At 38.4% G+C, this 23,545-nt stretch overlaps 1 protein-coding gene across 1 annotated transcript in view; it reads right to left on the bottom strand.

Moving 5' to 3' along the window:
- The window catches only part of LOC110288080 (uncharacterized), a 28,249-nt gene extending 5,661 nt beyond the window's left edge, over nt 1-22,588 (bottom strand). Inside the window, exons 1-4 of the mRNA XM_029473807.2 lie at nt 22,462-22,588; nt 20,944-21,027; nt 17,163-17,255; nt 784-831 (exon numbers count right to left, since the gene is read on the bottom strand). Coding sequence (XP_029329667.2) covers nt 784-813 — 30 coding nt within the window. The 5' untranslated portion in view covers nt 814-831; nt 17,163-17,255; nt 20,944-21,027; nt 22,462-22,588. The remainder of the gene's footprint in view (nt 1-783; nt 832-17,162; nt 17,256-20,943; nt 21,028-22,461) is intronic.
- Between the last annotated feature and the right edge of the window lie 957 nt (nt 22,589-23,545).

The raw sequence follows: 23,545 nt of genomic DNA, 5'->3' as shown, positions 1-23,545 counted from the left end.
TACACTACTTCTAAAAAACGAAACAAAGGGGTAAAAGAAAATAATCATCTCTATATTGAGAACTGACCACATTGAGCACTATGCAGCCTCTTAGAGACAAACAGATTTCACTTGTCAACACACCCATGATCACTGTGTAACACAAAATGCCAAAAAGAGATGCCAGAATACTGCAATCTGCATGTCCTCACAAACACATCAATATTACGGTCAGAGAAAGCTACATTTTCCTTCCATCATCTGTGCCTCTATGGAGTTGAAATATTTACTATTAGGATTTAAGACGGTGAATATATTCTAATTCTTCTTCCCCATAAACTCTACTCATCCATATATTGCTCCGTGATGTCAGTGGCCATGTATTTGAAGAGCTACATTCAGAAAGATGTTTCTAGAAACCTTACTATTCCTGAAATGCAACTTATGTAGCACCTGAGACCTCCCTTCCCCAGAAATATAAAAGGGCACCTATGTAGAAATAAGTCATCAAAATAGTATTTGAGCATCAGCTACAATACTTTCTCTACCAGAACTGCAGGTCTTCACTCCTTGGAAATATATGTTCACATATTATAAAATCCAGTGAAAATAGAACAGCACAAGGCTGTGCTTGTCCCATTTGAAGTGAAAGATCTAAAGGCTTAATTTTGACCATTGGCGAAGAACAAAGATAAATTAAAGAAGCCAAACAGTTTTGGTAACATTACCAGAGGTAGAGAAGTAAAGTTTCAAATGGCTTAAATAATAAGAGGAATTTCTAAGAAATGTAGACAGGACACTGACCTGAGGAGCATTTAGGAGAGAAGCATTCATTCTTCTTGTTACTCTTACCTGAAAAATTAAAAGTGAAAATTAATACACCTCTGTTATGAACAGTGCTAAACCATATACAAACATAAAAATGAAAATGATACCAGAAACTTGACAACATTCCTACATAAAGGAGAACATGGATGATATATTTTATGTGGCAAGGAAAATGACTACAATCTGAGGCCTTTTTCTAACTTCAGCAGGCAGCAGGCACAAACAGAGCACATGCACACCTGCTGTAAAACACTATTACTCAGTTATTACTGGAAACTTTTCAAGGACTAGAGTCATAGGTTAATGACTAGTGGGGACTAAATGAATGCTGTGCATTAAATAGAGGTTCATTAGTCATCACACTAGAACACAATATCTGACCCTTTGGTCACATTTCATGTCATTCTACCTTACAGATACAGTACATCTATTTTCCATGTGTGTCCTGATGTCCTGATGTACAGACACAGATTCAATCCATAAAATATCATGTTTTCGGTTTTTTTCCCCCAAACTGATAAATCTTCAGATCGAGTTACAGCCACTTCCATCATCATCTAAGAAGGCTTTACATTGTTCCTGAGGTAAAATGTATCTTTCCAATAACTCTTTCTTTCAATGTGGAATTCTTTCTAAATTGCATGCACACCTTTGTGGGGGAATATTGACCAGTGAAATGCACATGAATGCATTTATAAGTAGAATATTACAATGTAGGACAAACCTGTCTTTAAATGGAATGTCCATGTGCTAAATGTTCTAAGCCAGTGGCTCTAGGCCTTTCTAATGCTGAAACCTTTTAATACAGTACAAGGAACTCATGAATTAATGTGTGTACATGAGGTAGGCCTATCTGGAGATTGATATAAAAGGGGTGTATCAGTCCCTAAGGCAATCAGAAATAGATCATTTATGGTAGCCTTAGGTGACTCCTGTGAAAGAGTATATGCCCCAAGGCATCATGACCCTCAGATTGAAAACTGTTCTAGGCAATGCCAAGGCAGAATCATCAAGATGCAGGTATGGCAAAAAACTCTCTGAGGGCTGCTACTCATAAGAGGATATGCATGAAGATAAAGTGAATCATTTCCACAGTACACACAGATTTATAAAGCACTCATTCTATATCATCTTTGGCCTGAGTATATTTTATTCCATATCTTAATTAATCTTCATGGCTCCATGGGAAAACATAATTTTCAGAGCAAATTACCATTATGATAGTGCAATTGTAAAATGAAACAGAATTTAGTATTTTCTCTATTTTTATATGTTCCATAGCTTTTAAAAAGGCTTTGCAGCATTTTTTTCAGCATCTACCTTTTTTTTTAACTTTATGCAATATTTATTTTTAAGCATATTTTATTAGATATTTTCTTCATTTACATTTCAAATGCTATCCCAAGAGCCCCCATACCCTCCCCACACCCTGCTCTCTACCAACCCACTCCAGCTTCCTGACACTGGCCTGACACTGAATATAAATTTAGAGAGATAATATTTATTTCATGAAATATTACTATAATTTTATATTAGTGTCAAGAATTCAGTGTGAGATTATCGAGACAGTATCTAAGCTAATATAGCAAGAGTGTAAATTTTCTTTTTTTAAGGATAAACACATTGATATGTGTTCTCCGGCAAATGGTTTTCTAATCAAAATAATAATATTCTAGAGTCTGAATCTCAGGCTTGTGAATCTGAGTTGAATTCTTCAGAGAAGAATTCAAGAGAAATAGATGTTTCAAACCATTTTGGGCTAGGCACCAGTCTATTATCTTAAAAATGAACCTAACAAACAAGCAAACCAAGAAAGGAATGAGCAAATACCACAACTGTGAATCATTGCTTGCATTTAGCATATACACGTTTAAAAGCAACCATGCTGTATCATCTTCCAGATTAATAGTAAGACAAGACCAAAGTGCTCAGCAGCACAGACAGCTGAGAGATAGGGACAGGATGGGAGAGGACAATAAACTTCATTTTGTCTTTATGTCATTACAATATTTGTTCCTCTTAGCATGTATCCTCATTTGCTTCTATAAAATACTATTTTATGAATTTAAAAAAAGAGTGAATCATTTCAGGGTATGCTCTTGGGATGATTCACACATTATGTCAGATCCATCAAAATCCTACCACTGTAGGAAACATCTTCCTGAACATGCATATATCTGTGTTTTGGTACTGTTCCAGGCAGTTCTGAGGTTCACAATTATAAATATACTTCAAGTGATACCCCTCAGTTCCTGGCTGCTATGGATTTCCCCTATGATGACAACCCTTGTAATTCCACATAAAAGTAAAAATGTGTGACATGGGTCTCCTCTTATATATACTTATACATATATACATTCACACGCAGGCATACAAATTATATATGTCTAAAAATAAGAACTCATTCTGAATGTTGAAATAGTATTACTACAGAAAGTTGTCATGATACTAGCATATATGTAACTCTTTTTATGTATTATATTGACCCAATGTTTCTCTCATATCAAATACTTCTCCAGACAATGAACAGTCACTAGGATGGTCTCTTTCTATGCCACTGCCCAAGTAGTTTAGTGTGACAATGGGAAATAGTAGATGGATGGCATGCTGTGGAAAGTCATACAAAATTAATGAGAATCAAAGAGGAAAAGGGCGATTTTTCTAGAAAAAAAGTGACTATCAACCGTTTATGTCATAAAACTAGGTCAGGCAATGAGCAAGTCCTGACACAGTATCTCCACTTACAATGTCTGCGGACTACATAGACTCAGCAATGAAATCTCCAATTCTTTTAGAAACCCCGAAATAATCTTAAACAGAGGATATTCCAGAATATGCAGAATAATGAAAGAAAGAGGGTGTTAAGACAGTCATCACACAAGTGACTTTACCTTGACTTAAAAAAACAGATGAACAAAAAAATTACAAAGGAAAAAATTATAGAGTAGTTGCAAGGATTTACATTAACAAACAGATACTCTATAATGGATATGGAAAGGGAACGAGTTGATTTCATACCTATAATATAAGACTGCTTCAAGATCCACAAAACAAACAATTCAAAGCAAAAAATATGTAAACCAGTGAGGGAAGACACACAGCCATGTCAACATATCCATAAAACGTCTGGGGCAAAATGTCACATGGGTTCACTATGAAAGCACTGAAGAATATGAGAACAGAAGGAATATACCTCAGCATAATCAAGATATAGTCAACATTCTAACTCGTTATTGCAGAATTTGAACACAGCCTCCATCATTTCACTGTATTCAGAAGAAAGGAAGGAACATGCAATGGCTTCACACTAACTCATAACAGTGTATCAGTGCTTCCAAAGAGCAAGTAACACTTAGAACATTTTCCATGAACCAAAAAAGAAAACGATGCATTTTCCCAAATTACATAATTTGTGAAACATGATTATTCAATTCAAAAATTATAAACATTTCACAAGAAAGCTCCAATCTGATAATACTCCTAATAAGCTGTATAAAATTACAAGAAAATATCGCTTGGTTTTATATATTGTTGGAGAATATGCTGAGAAATCAGCAGACCACTCATTGTCTAAAAATGTCATGGATACGCTGGTGTAGAATTCAAAATGCTAACAGGGCCTTGTAAGGTACTGGGCAAACAATCCATCAGTGGCTATCCTCAGATGTTGAATGCTAGTGCTGCAAAACAAACATGTCCAGCAAAGTAGGATCACCATCATAATAGTCCCAAGACAACCTTTAAGTAAGAGAAGACTTTCTGGTTTGATAAATTACCTTGAAATTAGGACAGATCCTAGTAAAACTTACTGCTACATACCTATCTACATCATCCATATGATAAATCTTTGCCACATTACAATCTACATGAGATATTCGCCACTCTAGAGTCCATGTACAAAAACAACTTTATCACACACAGGGACCACTCTTAACTCTTCCAATGCTGACATGAAGGGATCTGACAGCAATCCTGTTCCATATCCAGGCTCCATATTTAGTCCCACAAGAGGAGTGACAACTCTATGTTCCTTCCTTTACTGTTATCTTGACAGTTTTCAATACCTTCAGATTGTTTGCTGTTTCTTTTCTTAAATAAGGTTTATTATTTTAAGTTGAGTATTTTTGCCTCCTCATTGGTCTGGGCAATTCATGCACACAGCCTCCAGGCGGCAGAAGAGAGATGGAGTCTGAATTCTGAATAGATACAAAGTTTCCAGGCAAACACAGGGAACAGAACCTGGAAACTGGAAGAACAAGCACTCTTAACAGTTGAGCCATGTCACCTGCTCTTAATTATTCCTAATTAACTGCTGTAGAGACTTAAATCAAAGAACAGTGAGATAGAATTCATGGAGCACCAAGGACAATTTCTTACAGTGCCAGGGTGAGTGCCAGTTCAGGAAAGACAATCATACAGAAGTGTTGTGACAGAGACACATTAAAAAGTTTGGCAGCTTCAAGTTTCTCTCCATTTAGTCTGATGTTGACTATTGCTTTGCTGTATATTGCTTTTATTATTTTTATGAATGGGCCTTGAATGACTGAGCTTTCCAAGACTTTTAACATGAACGGGGTGTTGCATTTTGTTAAATGCCTTTTCAGCATCTAATGAGATGATCATGTGGTTTTTTTTTTTTTTTTTGAGTTTGTTTTGAAAAAGTGAAGGAATTTATCCTTCAGATGTGATACCATTTACGAGTTAAAAGGATCAAGTAAGCAACGGCCCAACCATGGTTATACATATAACTTTATTTAAATACATAAACTTAGTTAAATTTTTTTTAAAAAGTAGATGAAAGGAGTAGAATTAACTTCGTTTTTGCAGTTGCCTTCTGCATTATCTGTTCAAAAACTGTTAATCAAATTAGGAGAGGGTCCAGAGTAACTGGATCTCACAGGTACCCTATTGATATCAGGTTTCGTGATGCTGTCTATGCACCCCCTGCATCCAAACACACACATTAGAGTCAAAGTCTGAACATTCACCCTTCCAATCACAGATGGGAAATTCTTTCTCCTGTTTAATGCAGTTGTCTCCACATTTGTTCAATATCAACCTAAGTTTTTCTTTTACAAGAAACATAATGAAATGACAGATGCTGATGAACGATATCTGACAGTCAAGAACATGCGACAGCTCGTATGTGAGCAATACTAATCATAGTTGGGTCATATTTTGTGATTCATTATGAAATCAATCTTCTGTCTGGTATCTCCATGTTACACATCTTTAATAATAAACATCATTCTCAATTAATGTGCATGAAGGATCTCATTTCTGATAGTCAATGTCTGCATTCAAGGTTCTCTAGTAATTTATCTTTCAGGAAAAGCAACAGAAAAAGCTGAGGAACATAGAGTCAGTAGTGATCAAACTTCCTGCATTCACCAAGCAAGTCAGTGTACAGATTCTTCAATAAGGAAACAGCAAAGAATTCGCATAAGTTTCAACTTTCACAGGCGGTTTTGTATGAAATAACTTCTTCCTGTACAATCCTGAACTGATAAATACTCACTGATTGGTAGGTACGTAACAGTAACAGCATATCAAAACTAATTACAGACATGACATGACACAAGGGTAGCATGTTCTCTTTCAAACACAGGAACATGCGACAAGAAGGTTTCTGATTTGTAAAGATTCAAAGCAATGTGTTTATGAACAAGGTAAACCCGACTACAGGTAGAATTTTGAGAAAGCACAGACCATCCAAGACCTTCAAAATATTAAACCAAGATTTCAAAATCAAAATTATTTCAGTTGAAACCATTAAGAAACAACAGGAGAAATCAATGGTAAGATAAGACACACAGTTTCCCATTCTGTAGAGATACTAAACAATCCTTATCAAGGTCCTGCTATCATTGTATCAGTAAAAGGGAAACTGACCACAAAAGGAAATGATTATAAAGGAGCTACTGAACCCTTCAAAGTTAAAAGATCAGGAAAGAAACCTTGAGGCAATAATGCTTAAATGAAGGTAATTAAATTTAGATATTATTGATATGTACACCAAAAAAGTGATACTAATGGAATAAGGATATCATCATACACATGCAGTCAAAAAAAGTGTATTTTCTGTTAGTATTAATTATTACACAGAAAGTCAGTAATGTGTATAATAAGTCAGTAATATGTGTAATAGGCTAATCATGAGATGATTCACAGTAGAATATTCCAAAACCATTTCTATATAAACAGAATGGGGCAAAACCAATTACATGTCACATTTGATCTCACTGCTTTAAAAAATGTTTACAATGTTTTTATTCTAGCTTATGAGTAGGAGTGTTTTGCACCATGTATGTATGAGCTCTGTGTTTGTACATGGTGGCTGGTGAGGTCCAAAGAAGGCATCAGATCTCTTGGAACGGAATACATAAATTGTTTCCGGACATCATGGGGATTCTGAGAACTATACCCATGGCTCTATAAGATGAGGAAGTGCTGGTCACTACTGAGACATCTCTGCAGTGCTCCTCCCATCCCATTTCCACTGTCACTTGCGTTCCCCACTGATTCTACCACAATTCCTCCAAAATATACATGATCCCTTTGCTACAGTCTTTCTTTATACCTTATAGGAGTCTTTGTTCTGCTTCACAGTGAGAACAGGTTTGGCTAATCAGTTAGATCAACATATAAGAAAAACATTCTCGATCTGGTTTTCTAACATGTTACAGTGCCAGTAGACAAAGAGGATTCTACAGCCTGCCATCTTTCTTCTGAGCCCAGCTGTGGCTGCTAAGGGCTCCAGAGTGATCTCCATGCAGCTGGACCTTGGGATCACCTCGGGCTCACGGGTGAGTGGAATGCAACAACAGCTCCAAAGAATTGTGGAGGGTCTTGTGCCCACAGGAACAGGGACAAAGGAACCCCACCCAACCAGAGGCTGGAATCCATTCAGGTAGAGGCCAGCCCCGCTATCTTTTGCATGAACCCAGCTGAGGGCATCTAGGGCACCAGAGGACTCTACATGCCGCAGGACCCCTAGCACACGCAGGACCTCTTGATCACCTGAGAGCATGTGGGCGATAGAAGCAACAGAGAGTATTGGTCAGGGTCCTTTCGGGCCTTCATCCTCAACCAGGAGGCAGAGCTGAGTCCCAGACCCCTGGGTACATTCCTTGCAAGAGGAGAGTCTGCCTACAGGGAGAGTTCTGACTCCAGAACTCAGGAGGTGGATTAGAGCTCCAGATGGCTGGACACCTGCCCTGAAAGAGGAGAGCTTGCCTGCAGAGACTGCTCTGACCACTGGAACTCAGGAGAGAGCTGGACTCCCAGGAGTGTTGACAGAGCAAAAAGAATCACAGGAGGATCAAGCTCCAAACAGAGACACCTTGATCATTAACAACAGAGATTTCCAGATGGCTAAAGGAAAACGTAAGAATTTTACTAACAGAAACCAAGAACACTGGGCATCATCAGAACCCAATACGCCCAACACAATGAGTCCTGGAACCCCAATACACATGAAAAGCAACACACGGATATAAAATCATATCTCATGATGGTGGTAGAAGATATTAAGAAGGGCATTAATAACTCACTTCAAGAAATACAGGAGAACACTGCTAAACAGGTAGAAGCCCTTAAAGAGGAAGCACAAAAATTCTTCAAGGAATTACAGTAGAACACTGCTAAACAGGTAGAAGTCCTTAAAAGAACTACAGGCAAACACTGCTAAACAGGTAGAAGAAACACAAAAATCCTGTAAAAAATTACAGGAAAGCACAACCAAACAGGCAATGGAATTGAACAAAACCATCCAAGATCTAAAAAATGGAAGTTAAAAACAATAAAGAAAACCCAAATGGAGACAACTCTGGAGATAGAAATCCAAGGAAAGAAATCAGGAACCAGCGACAGAATACAAGAGATGGAAGACAGAATCTCAGGTGCAGAAAATTCCATAGAGAACAGAGACAAAACAATCAAAGAAAATGCAAAATGCAAAAAGGTCCTAACTCAAAACATGCAGGAAATAGGAGTAGATGAGAATGAAGATTTTCAACTCAAAGGGACAGAAAATATCTTCAACAAAATTATAGAAGAAAACTTCCCAAACCTAAAGAAAGAGATGCCCATGAACATTCAAGAAGCCTACAGAAATCCAAATAGACTGGACCAGAAAAGAAATTCCTCCCCACACATAATAATCAAAACAACAAATGCACTAAATAAAGATAGAATATTAAAAGCAGTAAGGGAAAAAGGTCATGTAACATATAAGGGCAAGCCAATCAGAATTACACCAGATTTTTCACCAGAGACTATGAAAGCCAGAAGATCCTGGACAGATGTTATACAGACACTAAGAGAACACAAATGCCAGCCCAGGCTACTATACCCAGCAAAACTCTCAATTATCATAGCTGGAGAAACCAAAGTATTCCATGACAAAACCAAATTCACACAATATCTTTCCACAAATCCAGCCCTTCAAAGGATAATATAGGCAAAACACCAACACAAAGATGGAAATTACACCCTAGAAATAGCAAGAAAGTAATCCTTTAACAAACCTAAAAGAAGATAGCCATAAGAACAGATTCCTAACTTTAACAACAAAATGATAGGAAACAACAATTACTTTTGTTTGATATCTCTTAACATCAATGTACTCAATTCCCCAATAAAAAACATAGACTAATAAACTGGTTACACAAACAGGACCCAAAATTTTGCTGCTTACAGGAAACCCACCTCAGGGATAAAGAGAGACACTATCTCTGAGTAAAAGGCTGAAAAACAATTTCCCAAGCAAATGGTCAGAAGCAACAAACTGGAGTAGCCATTCTAATATTGAATAAAATTGACTTCCAACCCAAATTATAAAAAAAGATGAGGAGGGGCACTTCATACTCATCAAAGGTAAAAATCTATCAAGATGAACTCTCAATTCTAAATATCTATGCTCCAAATGCAAGGGCAGCCACATTCCTTAAAGAAACTTTAGTAAAGCTCAAAGCACATATTGCACCTCACACAATACTAGTGGGAGACTTCAACAACCCACTCTCACCAATGGACAGATCCTGGAAACAGAAACTAAACAGAGACACATGGACACTAACAGAAGTTATGAAACAAATGGATTTAACAGATATCTACAGAACATTTTATCCTAAAAGAAAAGGATATATACCTTCTTCTCAGCATGTCATGGTACCTCCTCCAAAATTGACCATGTAATTGGTCACAAAACAGACTTCAACAAATACAAAAATATTGAAATTATCCTATGCATCCTATCAGATCACCACGGACTAAGGCTGATCTTCAATAACAGCATAAATAATAGAAAGCCAACATTCACATGGAAACTGAACAACACTCTACTCAATGATACCTTGGTCAAGGATGAAATAAAGAAAGAAATTAAAGACTTTCAGAGTTTAACTAATATGAAGCCACAACATACCCAAACTTATGGGACACAATGAAAGAAGTCCTAAGAGGAAAACTCATAGCCCTGAGTGCCTCCAAAAAGAAACTAGAGAGAGCATACACTAGCAGTCTGACTGCACACCTAGAAGCTCTAGAAGAAAAGGAAGCAAATTCACCCAAGAGGAGTAGACATTAGGAAATAATCAAACTTAGAGCTGAAATCAACCATATGGAAACAAAAAGAACCTAAGGAAATCCAAAATATCATCAGATACTACTACAAAAGGCTATACTCGGCGCCACAGTGTGATGTATGACCGTGGGCCCTAGAGCACTCTGGAAAACAAAAGTCCTCTTGCAGTTTGCAAAAAGAAAAAAAAAAAAAGGCTCTACTCAACAAATCTGGAAAACCTGGATGAAATGGACAACTTCCTAGACAGATATTAGGTACCAAAATTAAATCAGGATCAGATAAACGATTTTAACAGTCTCATCTCCCCTGAATCAACAGAAGCAGTCAATAATAGTGTCCCAACCAAAAAAAGCCCAGGACCAGATGGGTTTAGTGCAGAGTTCTATCAGACCGTCAAAGAAGATCTAATCCCAGTTCTTCACAAACTATTCCATAAATAGAAACAGAAGGTACTCTACCCAATTCATTCAATGAAGCCACAATTACTCTCATACCTAAACCACATAGACCCAACAAAGAAAGAGAACTTCAGAACAATTTCCCTTATGAATATTGATGTAAAAATACTCAATAAAATCCTCACAAACCAAATCAAAGAACACATCTAAATGATCATCCATCATGACCAAGTAGGCTTCATCCCAGGGATGCAGGGATGGTTTAATATACGGAAATCCTTCAATGTAATCCACTATATAAACAAATTCAAATACAAAAACACATGATCATCTTGTTACATGCTGAGAAAGCATTTGACAAAATACAACACCTCTTCATGATAAAAGTCATGGAAAGATCAGGAATTCAAGGCCCATACCTAAATATAATAAAAGCAATATACAGCTAACCAGTAGCCAACATCAAAGTAAATGTAGAGAAGCTAGAAGCAATCCCACTAAAATCAGGGACTAGACAAGGCTGCCCACTTTCTCCCTACCTATTCAATATAGTATTTGAAGTCCTAGCCAGAGCAATTTGAGAACAAAAAGAGATCTATGGGATACAAATTGGAAAGGAAGAACTGAAAATATCACTATTTGCAGATGATATGATAGTATATATAAGTGACCCTAAAAAGTCCACCAGAGAACTCCTAAACCTGATAAACAGCTTCAGCACAGTAGCTGGATATAAAATTATCTCAAACAGATCAGTGGTCCTTCTCTACACAAAGGATAAACAGGATGATAAGGAAATTAGGGAAACAACACCCTTCACAATAGTTACAAATAATATAAAATATCTTGGCTTGACTCTAACTAAGGAAGTGAAAGATCTGTATGACAAGAACTTCAAGTCTCTGTAGAAAGAAATTGAAAATCTCAGAAGATGGAAAGAACTCCCATGCTAATGGATTGGCAGGATTAATATAGTCAAAATGAGTATTCTACCAAAGCTATCTACAGATTCGATGCAATTCCCATCAAAATTCCAACTCAATTCTTCACTGAGTTAGAAAGGGCAATTTGCAAATTCATCTGGAATAGCAAAAAACCTAGGATAGCAAAAACTATTCTCAAGGACAAAAGAACCTCTGGTGGAATCACCATGCCTGACCTAAAGCTGTACTACAGAGCAATTGTGATAAAAACTGCATGGTATTGGTACAGCAACAGACAGTTAGATCAATGGAATGGAACTGAAGACCCAGAAATGAACCTACACACCTGTAGTCACTTGATCTTTGACAAGGGAGCTAAAACCATCCAGTGGGTGGAAAAAAAAAAAAAAGTATTTTCAACAAATGGTGTTGGCATAACTGGCGGTTATCATGTAGAAGAATGAGAATTGATCTATTCTTATCTCCTTGTACAAAGCTCACGTCTAAGTGGATCAAAAAAATCCACATAAAATCAGAGAACTGAAATTTATAGAGGAGAAAGTGGGGAAAATCCTCGAAGATATGGACACAGGGGATAAATTCCTAAACAGAATAGCAATGGCCTGTGATGTAAGATCAAGAATTGACAAATGGGATTTCATGAAATTGCAAAGCTTCTGTAGGGCAAAAGACACTGTCACTAGACAAAATGGCCACCAAAGGAATAATATCCAATATATACAAAGAGCTCAAGAAGCTGAACTCCAGAAATTCAAATAACCCCATTAAAAATGGGGTACAGAGCTAAACAAAGAATTCTCAACTGAGGAATACCAAAGGGCTGAGAAGCACTTGAGAAAATATTCAACATCCTTAATCATCAGGGAAATGCAAATCAAAACAACCCTGAGATTCCACCTCACACCAGTCAGAATGGCTAAGATCAAAAATTCAGGTGACAGCATATGCTGGAGAGATTCTGGAGAAAGAGGAACACTCCTCCATTGCTGGTGGGATTGCAAGCTGGTACAATTACTCTGGATATCAGTCTGGCGGTTCCTCAGAAAACTGGACATAGTAGTACCACTAGGTCCAGCATACCTCTCCTGGGCATATACCCAGAAGATGTTCCAACTGGTAATAAGGACACATGCTCCACTATGTTCGTAGCAGCCCTATTTATAATAGCCAGAAGCAGGAAAGATCCCAGATGTCCCTCAACAGAGGAATGGAAACAGAAAATGTGGTACATTTACAGAATTTCTGGAGTTCAACAATGGAGTACTATCAGCTATTAAAAACAATGAATTTATGAAATTTTTGGGCAAATGGATGTATCTGGAGGATATCATCCTGAGTGAGGTAACCCAATCACAAAAGAACTCAATGATATACACTCACTGATAAGTGGATATTAGCCCAGAAACTTAGAATACCCAAGATACAACTTCCAAAACACAAGAAAAAAAAAGAAGGAAGACCAATGTGTGGATACTTCATTCCTCCCTAAAATAAGGAAAAAAAAATATCCATGTAATTGCAGAGAGAAAGTTTGGAGCTAAGACAAAAGGATGGACCATCCAGTGACTGCCCCACCCGGGGGTCCATCCCATAATCAGCCACCAAAAGCAGACACTACTGCATATGCTAGCAAGAGTTTGCTGAAGGGACCCTGATATAGCTGTCTCTTGTGAGGCTAATCCAGTGCATGGCAAAGAGAGAAGTGGATGTTCACAGTCAGCTATTGGATGGATCACAGGGTCCCCAATGGAGGAGCTAGAGAAAGTACCCAAGGAGCTGAAGGGATCTGCAAACCTATAGGTAGAACTAAAATATGAACTAACCAGTACCCCCAGAGCTCGTGTCTCTAGGTGCATATGTAGCAGAAGATGGCCTAGTCGGCCATCATTGGGAAGAGAGGCCCCTTGGTCTAGCAAACATTTTATGCTCCATACAGGGGAACACCAGGGCCAAGAAGTGGGAGTCAGTGGGTAGGGGAGCAGGGCATAGGGGAGTGGGAGGGTATAGGGGACTTGTGAGATAGCATTTGAAATGTAAATGAAGAAACTATGTAATAAAAAACGTGGGAAAAAAAGAAAAAAAAAAACAGAGGGAGGGAGATGGGATAGTGGGTTTACAGAGGGGAAACCAGGAAGGGGGACAACATTTGAAATGTAAATAAATAAAATAACCAATTTTTTAAAAAAGAAAAACAAAAGAGGATTCTACAAATGATTCTCCAACTGTGCTGTAGTGTATAAATACTGAAAATGCTCTGTAAGGATCTTGGAAGCAGGAGATGACACTTAGACCATGGCGGAGTGCTATTGATTTGCTTTCTTTACATGGTTTGTATCACTATATCACCTGAGCTATCTCCACTGCTCACAGCACCATATCTAGTATGCTCACATCACTCCTGTATCTACATGGTAGATCATAACCATGCACAATGTGATCTGATGCCCTCTTCTGGCAGGCACGTGTGCACATGTACATGCCGAGAGAGTGGTCATAAACATAAAATAAATAAACCTTTCTTAAAATGTAAAAATACAAGTAGAATTTAAAGAGATATTTCGAGGGTTATATAGAAATTAATAAAATTGACTGAAAGATAATACAACCATATAGTTCAACATAACAGACATGTCTCTGCAGAGATTAGGTACTGACAAAGCAATGCTCAGCTACTCGAAACTTTTAAAAGAGTGCCAGGCAGTGGCAGCACACTCCTTTAATCCCAGCACTTGAGAGGCAGAAGCAGACAGATTTCTGAGTTCCAAGCCAGCCTGGTCTGCAGAGTGAGTTCCAGGACAGCCAGGGCTATACAGAGAAATCCTGTCTCCAAAAATACGAAAAACAAACAAACAAACAAAAAAAAACAAAAAAAAAAGAAAGAAAGAAAGGAAGGAAGGAAGGAAGGAAGGAAGGAAGGAAGAAAGAAAGAAAGAAAGGAAGGAAGGAAGGAAGGAAGGAAGGAAGGAAGGAAGGAAGGAAGGAAGGAAGGAAGGAAGGAAGGAAGGAACTAAAACAGTGACTCTCTGTATTAGAACTAGAGCTAAGAAGAGGACCTGGGAGAGAAGGTGGACAGTGTGGGAAGGGGAGTGTGAGGGAGAGGGAAACCTGATCTGATATTGGATGAGAGAAAAGGCCTGAAGCCCTGAGGACCAGCAAAAAGAATGTAAACAGGCAACCTCAGGAAATACAAGGTTGAGGGGACACCCCAGAATGCACCAGAGACCTGGGAGGTGAGAGACTCCCAGGACTCAAAGGGATGGACCTTAGATGAAACACCCAACAGTAGGGAGAGGGAAGTAGAGCACACCCACACCAGGAAAACAGGACATCAAGAGAGGGATGGAGTGGCCAACCCACAGTCACAACTCTGACCCATAATTGTTCCTGTCTGAAAGAATTACAGAAATGGAAAGGGAGAGGAGCCTGAGGAAAGAAGGTCCAGTGACAGGCCCAAAGTGGGATCCAGCTCATGGGGAAGTCCCAAAGCCTGACACTATTACTGAGGCTTTGGAATGCTCACAAAAAGGGACCTATCATGACTGACCTTCGAAAGACCCAAGAAGCAGCTGAAAGAATTAAATGCAGATGTTTGCACCCAACCAATGAACAGAAGCAGGTGACCCCTGTTGTTGAATTAGAGAAGGCTAAAGAGGAGGAGAAGGGCGATCCTGTAGAAGGACCAGCAGTCCCAATTAATCTGGACCTCTGACATCTCTCAAACACTGGACCACCAAAGAGACAGCATACACAAGCTGATATAAGGCCCCCAACACACATACAGTGGAGGACTTCTGGGTCTCTGTTCATTCAGAGATGATGCACCAAACCCTCAAGAGACTGGAGGCCCCAGGGAGTTTAGAGGTCAGGTGGGGTTTGGGGTGGGGGCATCCACATGGAGATGGGTTGTGGTGGGAGGAGGTGTAGGATGTGGAGCAGACGGAGGGTGGATAGGGAGCAATGGGGGATGGAATATGGAATGGAAAAAAAATAAAAATAAAATTTTAATTTTAAAAAATGGGTCACTGCAACATATGACAATGACATCAGTGTTACTATATGCAGGTCTGAGGAAGATCATACAGAAATGAATCAGAATTGAAGAGTTCCTAGAAATAAGTGAATAAATCAACCTCCTACATCATAAAACTAGAACCCACATCAAGCAAGTGCACAGACCCAACCAGGAAGGGTTTTCTCTAATGGTGTCTGACAGATTAGCACAGAATTCTCCTTTCCTTAGACAAAGCATATCCTAAACATGAAAGCAGAATATTGCCATAATCACAAAAAAGTGGAACATTAGAAAGTCATCATACAAGGCTGGTGTTATCTTGACACACAAAGCAGGTGAGCCCAAACAAACATATGGAGAGAAAAACCTCAAACCAGTTGCCATGATTTACAGACAGAGACTGTTCTAAATTACACTGAAATAGAAGAAAAGCTGAGTTCACACCAAAAATGCAAGACTGCTTCAATACTTACAAACTAATCAATGTCAGACACCAAATGAGTAGACTCAATGAGAGGAGAAAAGGGATTATGTCAATAGATACATGAAAGCCCTGCCCTAAACTATGGCATTAGCACAGTACAAAAGCTCTTAATAATGTGAGGACAGAAGGAACATACCTCAGAATAATAAAGACAAAGAGACACAAAGCTAAAGCAAATACTGAAGAAAAAAAAAGGAAACTAATTATTCCATTTACAACTCAACATAGTGCCTCACTTAGTACACAATTTCAGGACTGAGAAAACTGGACAATATAGGATAGTCAAAAACCCAGTGAAACTTCTTGAGGAAAAGAAATACAGCTCAGATCAGACAATTCACACTTTCTACAAATGCCTAGCACACCCTGTCCGTAGCATTCCCAATCTCAAAAAACTACTATGGAGACCTGGCCAGTGGGCAGATTTGGATCCTGTGTGGTACAATCCCACAATATGCCCAAGAAAGCCAACCCAATGGAATAATAGAGTATCATAGATTATTTTGTGGGTTATTATTTTAAAGGTTTTCTGGTGCAATCTCAGGCCAGCTACACAGAACAAAAAAGTGTGGCCTATACTGGAAACCAGGCCAAGAGTCAATGATATCTATAGGCCTCACAAGGGAATCTACTACTGACCTTTGGAACATGTTCAAATGTTTCAGTTCACAACCATAGCCTGGTGCTGCTTTCAGTCTGGGTCAAAGACACTTTATTTAATGGGCAACAGTCATTTCAGAGCTTCAAAACTAACAAAAATACATGATTACTTACTGTACAGCCTATAGCTGGAAATACATATTACCATACATAATATTATTCTCAGTGAAATTTTCTATAATCATTAATTAAAGAGAAATGGGAAAATCTAATTCATATCCATTTTCTCCTGTCACTTCAACCCACCCCTTGCTGAATTCTTCTAACATACCTGGTTCCTTGGCTATAGTTTCCTCTGTGTTCACCATCCAGGGCTCTTAGTTCTGATCAACAGGTGAGCAGATCTGACTGAACAGTAGGAGACCTACATATAAGAAGGACATACTTCTGAAAATACCTGGAACTTTTCATGGAACAAAAATGAAAGAAGCTCACATCTGTCAAAATGATACACACAAAGGAAAGAGAAAAATATCAGGATAAATGTTTCTGAGAGCAAATGAAAGACTTGTATAATAAAAACTTCAATTCTTTGAAGAAATTGAAGACAATAATAAGAGATAGAAAGATCTCCCATGCTCATGGAGCAACAGGATTAAAATACTAAAAATAAATAAATGAATAAATAAATAAATAAATAAATAAAGAGCCACCCTACTAAAAGCTATCTTCAGATTCAAGACATTTCTCATACAAATTCCAACTCAAGTCTTCATGGATTTTAAATGGGCAACTGCACTTTCAATACATAAACAAAAAATGTACAATAGCTAAAACAATCCTGAACAATAATAGAACTTCTACAGTTCTCTCAACATTTCCAATTTCAAGTTTTCTACAGCACTATAGGATAAGAACCTCGAAAATATTGGCAGAAATAGCCACAGTGATTAATGATTATGAATTTAAGAACTACACATAAATATGTTTGGCCACCTTATTCTTGATAAAAAAAAAAGACAGAAATAAAAACTGAAAATATATAGCATCTTCAACAAAGATTGGTAATGGATCCATACTTATTCTTATGCCCAGATCTCGAGGTCCTCACAGATCACCAGAAACAACCAGGAATCCAACTCATTCATACAAAACCAAAGTATTTTTATTTAAGCTTGAACTTGGACCCTCCAACCTCTCCCATGCAGCAGTAGGGTGCTAAAGCCTTGCCTTATCGTCACCCTTAGAGCAGAGTAGGACAATTTCCAACTTTACAGTTACATGATTGATTGACTTGTGAAAATTGCAGCTTGATGCATTTGTATTGGCTACTAATTATTTTGGCTAGATAAACAGTGGTTGCTAGCTTAAGCAATCTCTTTTGAGACATCTGGACCTTTTGGTACTTTTCTCCTAAGAGCTAATTGGCTATCAATAGGGAAGGTGTAGGAGATGCTATGGATGTCTCAGATCCTAGAACAAGTTGATGTTTTTTTCAGTAGCTAAATTCAATCTAAGGTCAAGCTAAACATAAAATGGAGCCTAAAAGTAGCACGGGCTTTGTGCAGCTAAGCAGAGCCATTCACTTATAACCCAGCACAAACCACAAGTACAAGTGGGTCAAACACCATAATGTAAAACCAAACACATTGAATCTGACAGAAGAGAAGAGTGGGGAAGAAAAGTGAACATATTGTCAGAGAAGACATTATTTAAAAAACAAAAACAAAAAACAAAACAAACAAAAAAACACAAAACACCAATAGCATAGGCACTGAGATCAACAATTAATAAATGGGATTACAGGAAACTGAAAAGCTTCAATAAGACAAAGGACACCATCATTCGGACAAAGCAGAAGCCTATAGAGTAGGAAAAGATTGTACCAATTCTACTTCCAATAGAGAACTAATATCCAAAATACAGCAAGAACTAAAGAAACTAGATGTGAAAAGAACCCCAATAATCCAAATAAAAATGGGTTACAAATCTAAACAGAGGATTCTAAATGGAGAAAACTCAAGTGGCCAAGAAACACATAAAAAATATTCATCTCACTTAGTCTTCAGGGAAATGCAAATCAAAATTACTTTGAGATTCCCGTCTTATACTTGTCAGAATTAATAAAATCAATAAAACAAGTGACAGCTCATGCTGGAGAGGATGTGGAGCAATACAAACATTCTTCCATTGCTAGAGGGTGTGCAAACATGCACAGCCACCAAGGAAATCAGTGTGGCAATTCCTTAAATTGATGGGAATCAAACTACTTCAAGATCCACCCATAGTGCTCTAGGATGTATACCCAAAGTACACTCCAACCTACCCAACGAACCTTGCTCAAACATGCTCACTGAATCTTTATCTTTAATAGGCAGAAATTGAAATCAACCTACATGATCCTCTACAGAAGAATAAAGAATAAAAAAATAAAGAAAATAATTCTGTTATTTAAAAGAAAAAGAAAAATGTGACACAATACTTCATGTCTCCAGAGCCACCAATGCCTCTGAGGCTATCACTATGCACCATTACAACATCACTAACTTTGTTAAAAAAAAAATAAAGACTACTAATTGCTAGGACCCAATGAAGTTTTTTAAGGATTTGCTGTCAGGAGGGTTGGAAACAATTATCGAAGGTAAGAGGAAAAGCAAAATCAATCAACTTATAAGCAAAGTATATTAACAAAAGATCAAATGGTATATTTCCAAAAAACTCTATGATCAACATGAATGCATTTCACAAAAGTTTCCAAATGCATTAAACAATCATGACATGATTATAGGAAACAGATAGATGGTGATGCAGATAAGCTTCAATATCCACCATTTAGAAAGACAACCATGAACAGCAATGAAAACCAGTAATGAGTAGCACACCTCTGGAAAACCATCCACACAACAGGAGAACAATCTTCTCAAACCTCATGCAGAAGTCTCAAGTGTGGTCATGTCAGAACAAGTCAGAAAGGCCAGGTGGTACAAGCCTTTTACACCAGCACTGGAAAGGCTGGGGCAGCGGATGTCTCAGTTCAAGCATTGGCTTATTTTCTGAATTCCAGAACTTCCAGGACTATCTAGACAAAGTGTCTCAAAAAACAAAAATAACAAGAAAGAAAAAAATCATCTACTTAAGACTGCAAAGTAGAAATGTCTTCTCCACACCTAACCCTCAAGAGACGTGAGGCCTCAGGGAGTGGGTAGATCAAGTGGGGAGGGGATAACAGGTGGGGATGTCCTCTTGGAGACTGGGAGAGGGGAATGGCGACAGGACTGTGAAAAACAAAGAATAATAATAATAAATAATAATTGAAAACATTTTTCTATAAAAAATCTGGAATGTTGACATCAGTTGAAGACACAGGAACACATAAAAGACTTGCAATCTGAGTTACTGTTAGCATGTTCTCAGTCAAACATGAATAAATATAAAATACCAAAATCACAGAGACATTTTTAAATATAGAGAAATCATTTCAACAATTTATAAAATGTGAAACCACAAAAAATTTTAAATATATGAGAAAAGTATGAAACCCAAGGGTGATTTCAAAGTATATTAAAATTATAGCAATGCAAATCTTGCAAAACCGACAAGAATACAGACTACAGCAGGTATCAGTGGGAAGGTAATATAGACAGAGTTTAATACTATGCAAAGTTACTAAACAAATCTTATCAATATCTTGCTGCCATTATTTTAGGGAACTGAGAAATTAACCATAAAAGAACAACTGAAAGGAACTACACAATGCTCCAAAACTCTATGAGCAGAAAAAAACTAACAGGCATCAAGTGTTCTGACTAAACAATACATTAAAATTATAACAAAGAAAATATTTAATACTGGTAAAAAGATATGATTAGGGATGTGAATGGGAGGGGGACAATATCCCTCACATACAAACCAATTAAATTACATTTGCCTCTGTGAATTAATTCTTACATGAAAGGTCTTCTAAAAATTACAGTGGGAATATTCTGATGTTATTCTCACTGCAATTATCTAGAAATATTTAGAATGATATAGAATCTGGCAAAACAAATCTCATGTCCTCTTTTATGGGAATTGAGCCCTTCCTCATCCCTTCTTCATTCTCTCTAACATACCTGGATCCTTTGCTAGTTTCCTTTCTTCACCATCCAGGGCTCTCAGTTTCACAGGTGAGCTGAACTACCTGAGGAGTGTGACACCTGCACAAGGGAAAGAGTCTTCAGAAAGCACCCAGAACTTTTCAAGGAACAAAAATAAAGGATGCCTAAAAAAAGGATAAACATGAAGGAGAGAGAAAATATCAGAAATAAAATGTCTCTTTTCCTCTAAGCATGTAGGCTCAGACACATGCACAGTCATTCTTCCTTGAACCCTGAGGAAGAGCTAGGGAGACTTCAGGAAAACTATTGTCATTAACAGAACACAGACTGCTGCACTGTCCAAAAGAGATCTCTGCCAAAAGCCCTGTCTGCAGGGTCTAGGAATTCCCATTTCCCCTACAAGAAGTCCACAGACACAGCACTGAATGAAAACAAACCCTAAAGTAAAAAACAACAGCTTGGCCACCTATGTGAAGGCAGAGTGCTTTCCTTCAAACAAAGAGACAATTTTCTGACACAGGGGAGTGATCATAATTATTCAAAAGATGTTTTCTAAAACTTTATTTTAATCTATATTCTGGTCTAAGAGACTGCAATATTGGGCTTGCTTGGACCCAAGGAGTAACATAAGAACTCAGCATATGAAGACATATTTCTGAATGTTTTACTTACATCCTAAACTGCATACAACTCTGATTAAAAAGGTCATGGCCACTAAAAAGTATGCTTAGTAAATATTAGTGTTTACACCCATAACAGTAGGGCTCGATAAAGTATATTTTTTGGTTCAATAAATCGGCACTGGTTCCTCATATAATATTATATACAAAGCTCTCTGGGGATGCCTATTAACCAGGCCAAAGACATTCTCTTGAACAAGTAATTAGTAAAACAAGGCAAGAAAGCAAGAACAAATTTACTTTCCACTATCTTTGTAATTGGCATATTAGGAAATAGATAATGCAACCGCTCTATTACAAGTTTTTTTTTATTTATTTCATGTTTTTATTGTTTTTTTTTTTTTTTTACATTTCAAATGTTATCCCCTTTCCCATTTTCTCCTCCACAAACCCACTATCCCCTCTTCCTGCCTCTATGAGTGTGCTCCCCCACCTGCCCACCCACTTCTACCTCAGTGCCCTACCATTCCCCTACCCTGGGTCATTGAGCCTGCACAGGACCAAGGGGCTCCCCTCCCAGTGATGACCAATAAGGCCATTCTCTGCTACATGTGCATCTGGAGCCATAGGTCCCCACATGTCTACTCTTTGGTTGGTGGTTTTGTCCCAGGGAGCTTGGGATGGGGCGGGAGGGTGTTCTGGTTTACCAGTGATTTTATGACTGAATATTCCCGTAATTGTAAAATACATTTTTAAAAAATCACGATAAATCCCACGTCACAGGATCTGAAACTACCGGTCAGTGGTAAGACATCAATGACAGAACTGTGAGAGCGGCGTCCTTAAGAGCAGCTGAGGAAGACACCACCCTGCTCAGCTCCCTCCCGTTTCCCAGCCCCGCAGCGCCTCTAACCTGGGACCTTCCGGGGCCGCCGGGCTGCTGTGCCAACAGTTGCACTGCTGACTGCCACCTCTCCCAGGCCCCCCGCAAAGGAAATGCTTCTGAGAGACTTTTCCGGGTCCAGAGAGAGCTAGGACGCAGAAACCGGAAGGTAGAAAGATGATAGGTGGAAGTTCCTGTCACTCAGGCCTGGATCTTAGGAGCTGTTCTCCTAGACCCGCCCACTAAGCCATATTTAGGGTCACGTGGTTCCCCCAAACACGTCGTGAGCAAGTGCTTACTCAACCTTAATTTTTAATTATTTTTTCGTGTTCTGTTCAAGGTCCTGCTCTTGCCATTATCCCTGCCCCGGGGATTCCATTCCGTCCCGCTCAGTCATTGGCTTCCTGCCACACAGCTCCACCTGTGGACCTGCTCTGCACAACCTCCCTACTGCTTGCTGACAGACTAGGAAAAAAAAATGGTTCTGAAGGACTCTGCACCCTGACATCTGAGAATGAGTTCTGAAACCCTCAGATAATAAATAGGCAGCCTAACTTCTTAGCTTGGGACACTAGCCTCCTAGGCTACAATCGCACAGCAAAATATAACCTAGACGATAATTCCTTTTTTTTTTTTTTTTTTTTTTTTAAAGTATAGAATAGAGTTTATTTGGGGCATAGGGATGGGAGTTAAGAGAGTAGTAGAGGCAGAGAAAGACAGAAGGAGAGAGTAGGTAAGTGGAGGCTGGCCATGCCCTCCTGGAGAGATGGTGGAAAGGAGAGGAGGGCAGGGGGAGGCACTAGGGAGGAAGAGGCAAGGGAGACAAGAGTTCAAGAGATAAATTCCAATTTCTATGTTGCACCCAACACACAATACTAATAATGAGTCACAAAGTTTGGCTTCCTTCCAAAGCATGTATCAAAGCATACATGAAGTATAAGAGGGACCACTGAAATGAAAATGTGGATAAAGACAGATGGGACAGAGAATGGTGGGAGGGTGTTCTGCAAGCTCTGTGGGGAGCTCCAGGGACAAAGGTCACTCTGTAGAAACAAAAGCTGTATAACAGGGCAGTGGAAAGCACTGATAAAGTTAAACTCCAAGAGATTTGACA

The sequence above is a fragment of the Mus caroli genome, unplaced genomic scaffold (genome assembly GCF_978045245.1).
Source record: "Mus caroli unplaced genomic scaffold, Mus_caroli_1 scaffold_18, whole genome shotgun sequence".
Lineage (NCBI taxonomy): Eukaryota > Metazoa > Chordata > Mammalia > Rodentia > Muridae > Mus > Mus caroli.
The sequence above is the reverse complement of the archived record's forward strand: the minus strand, read 5'-3'. Positions and strand labels throughout refer to the sequence as shown.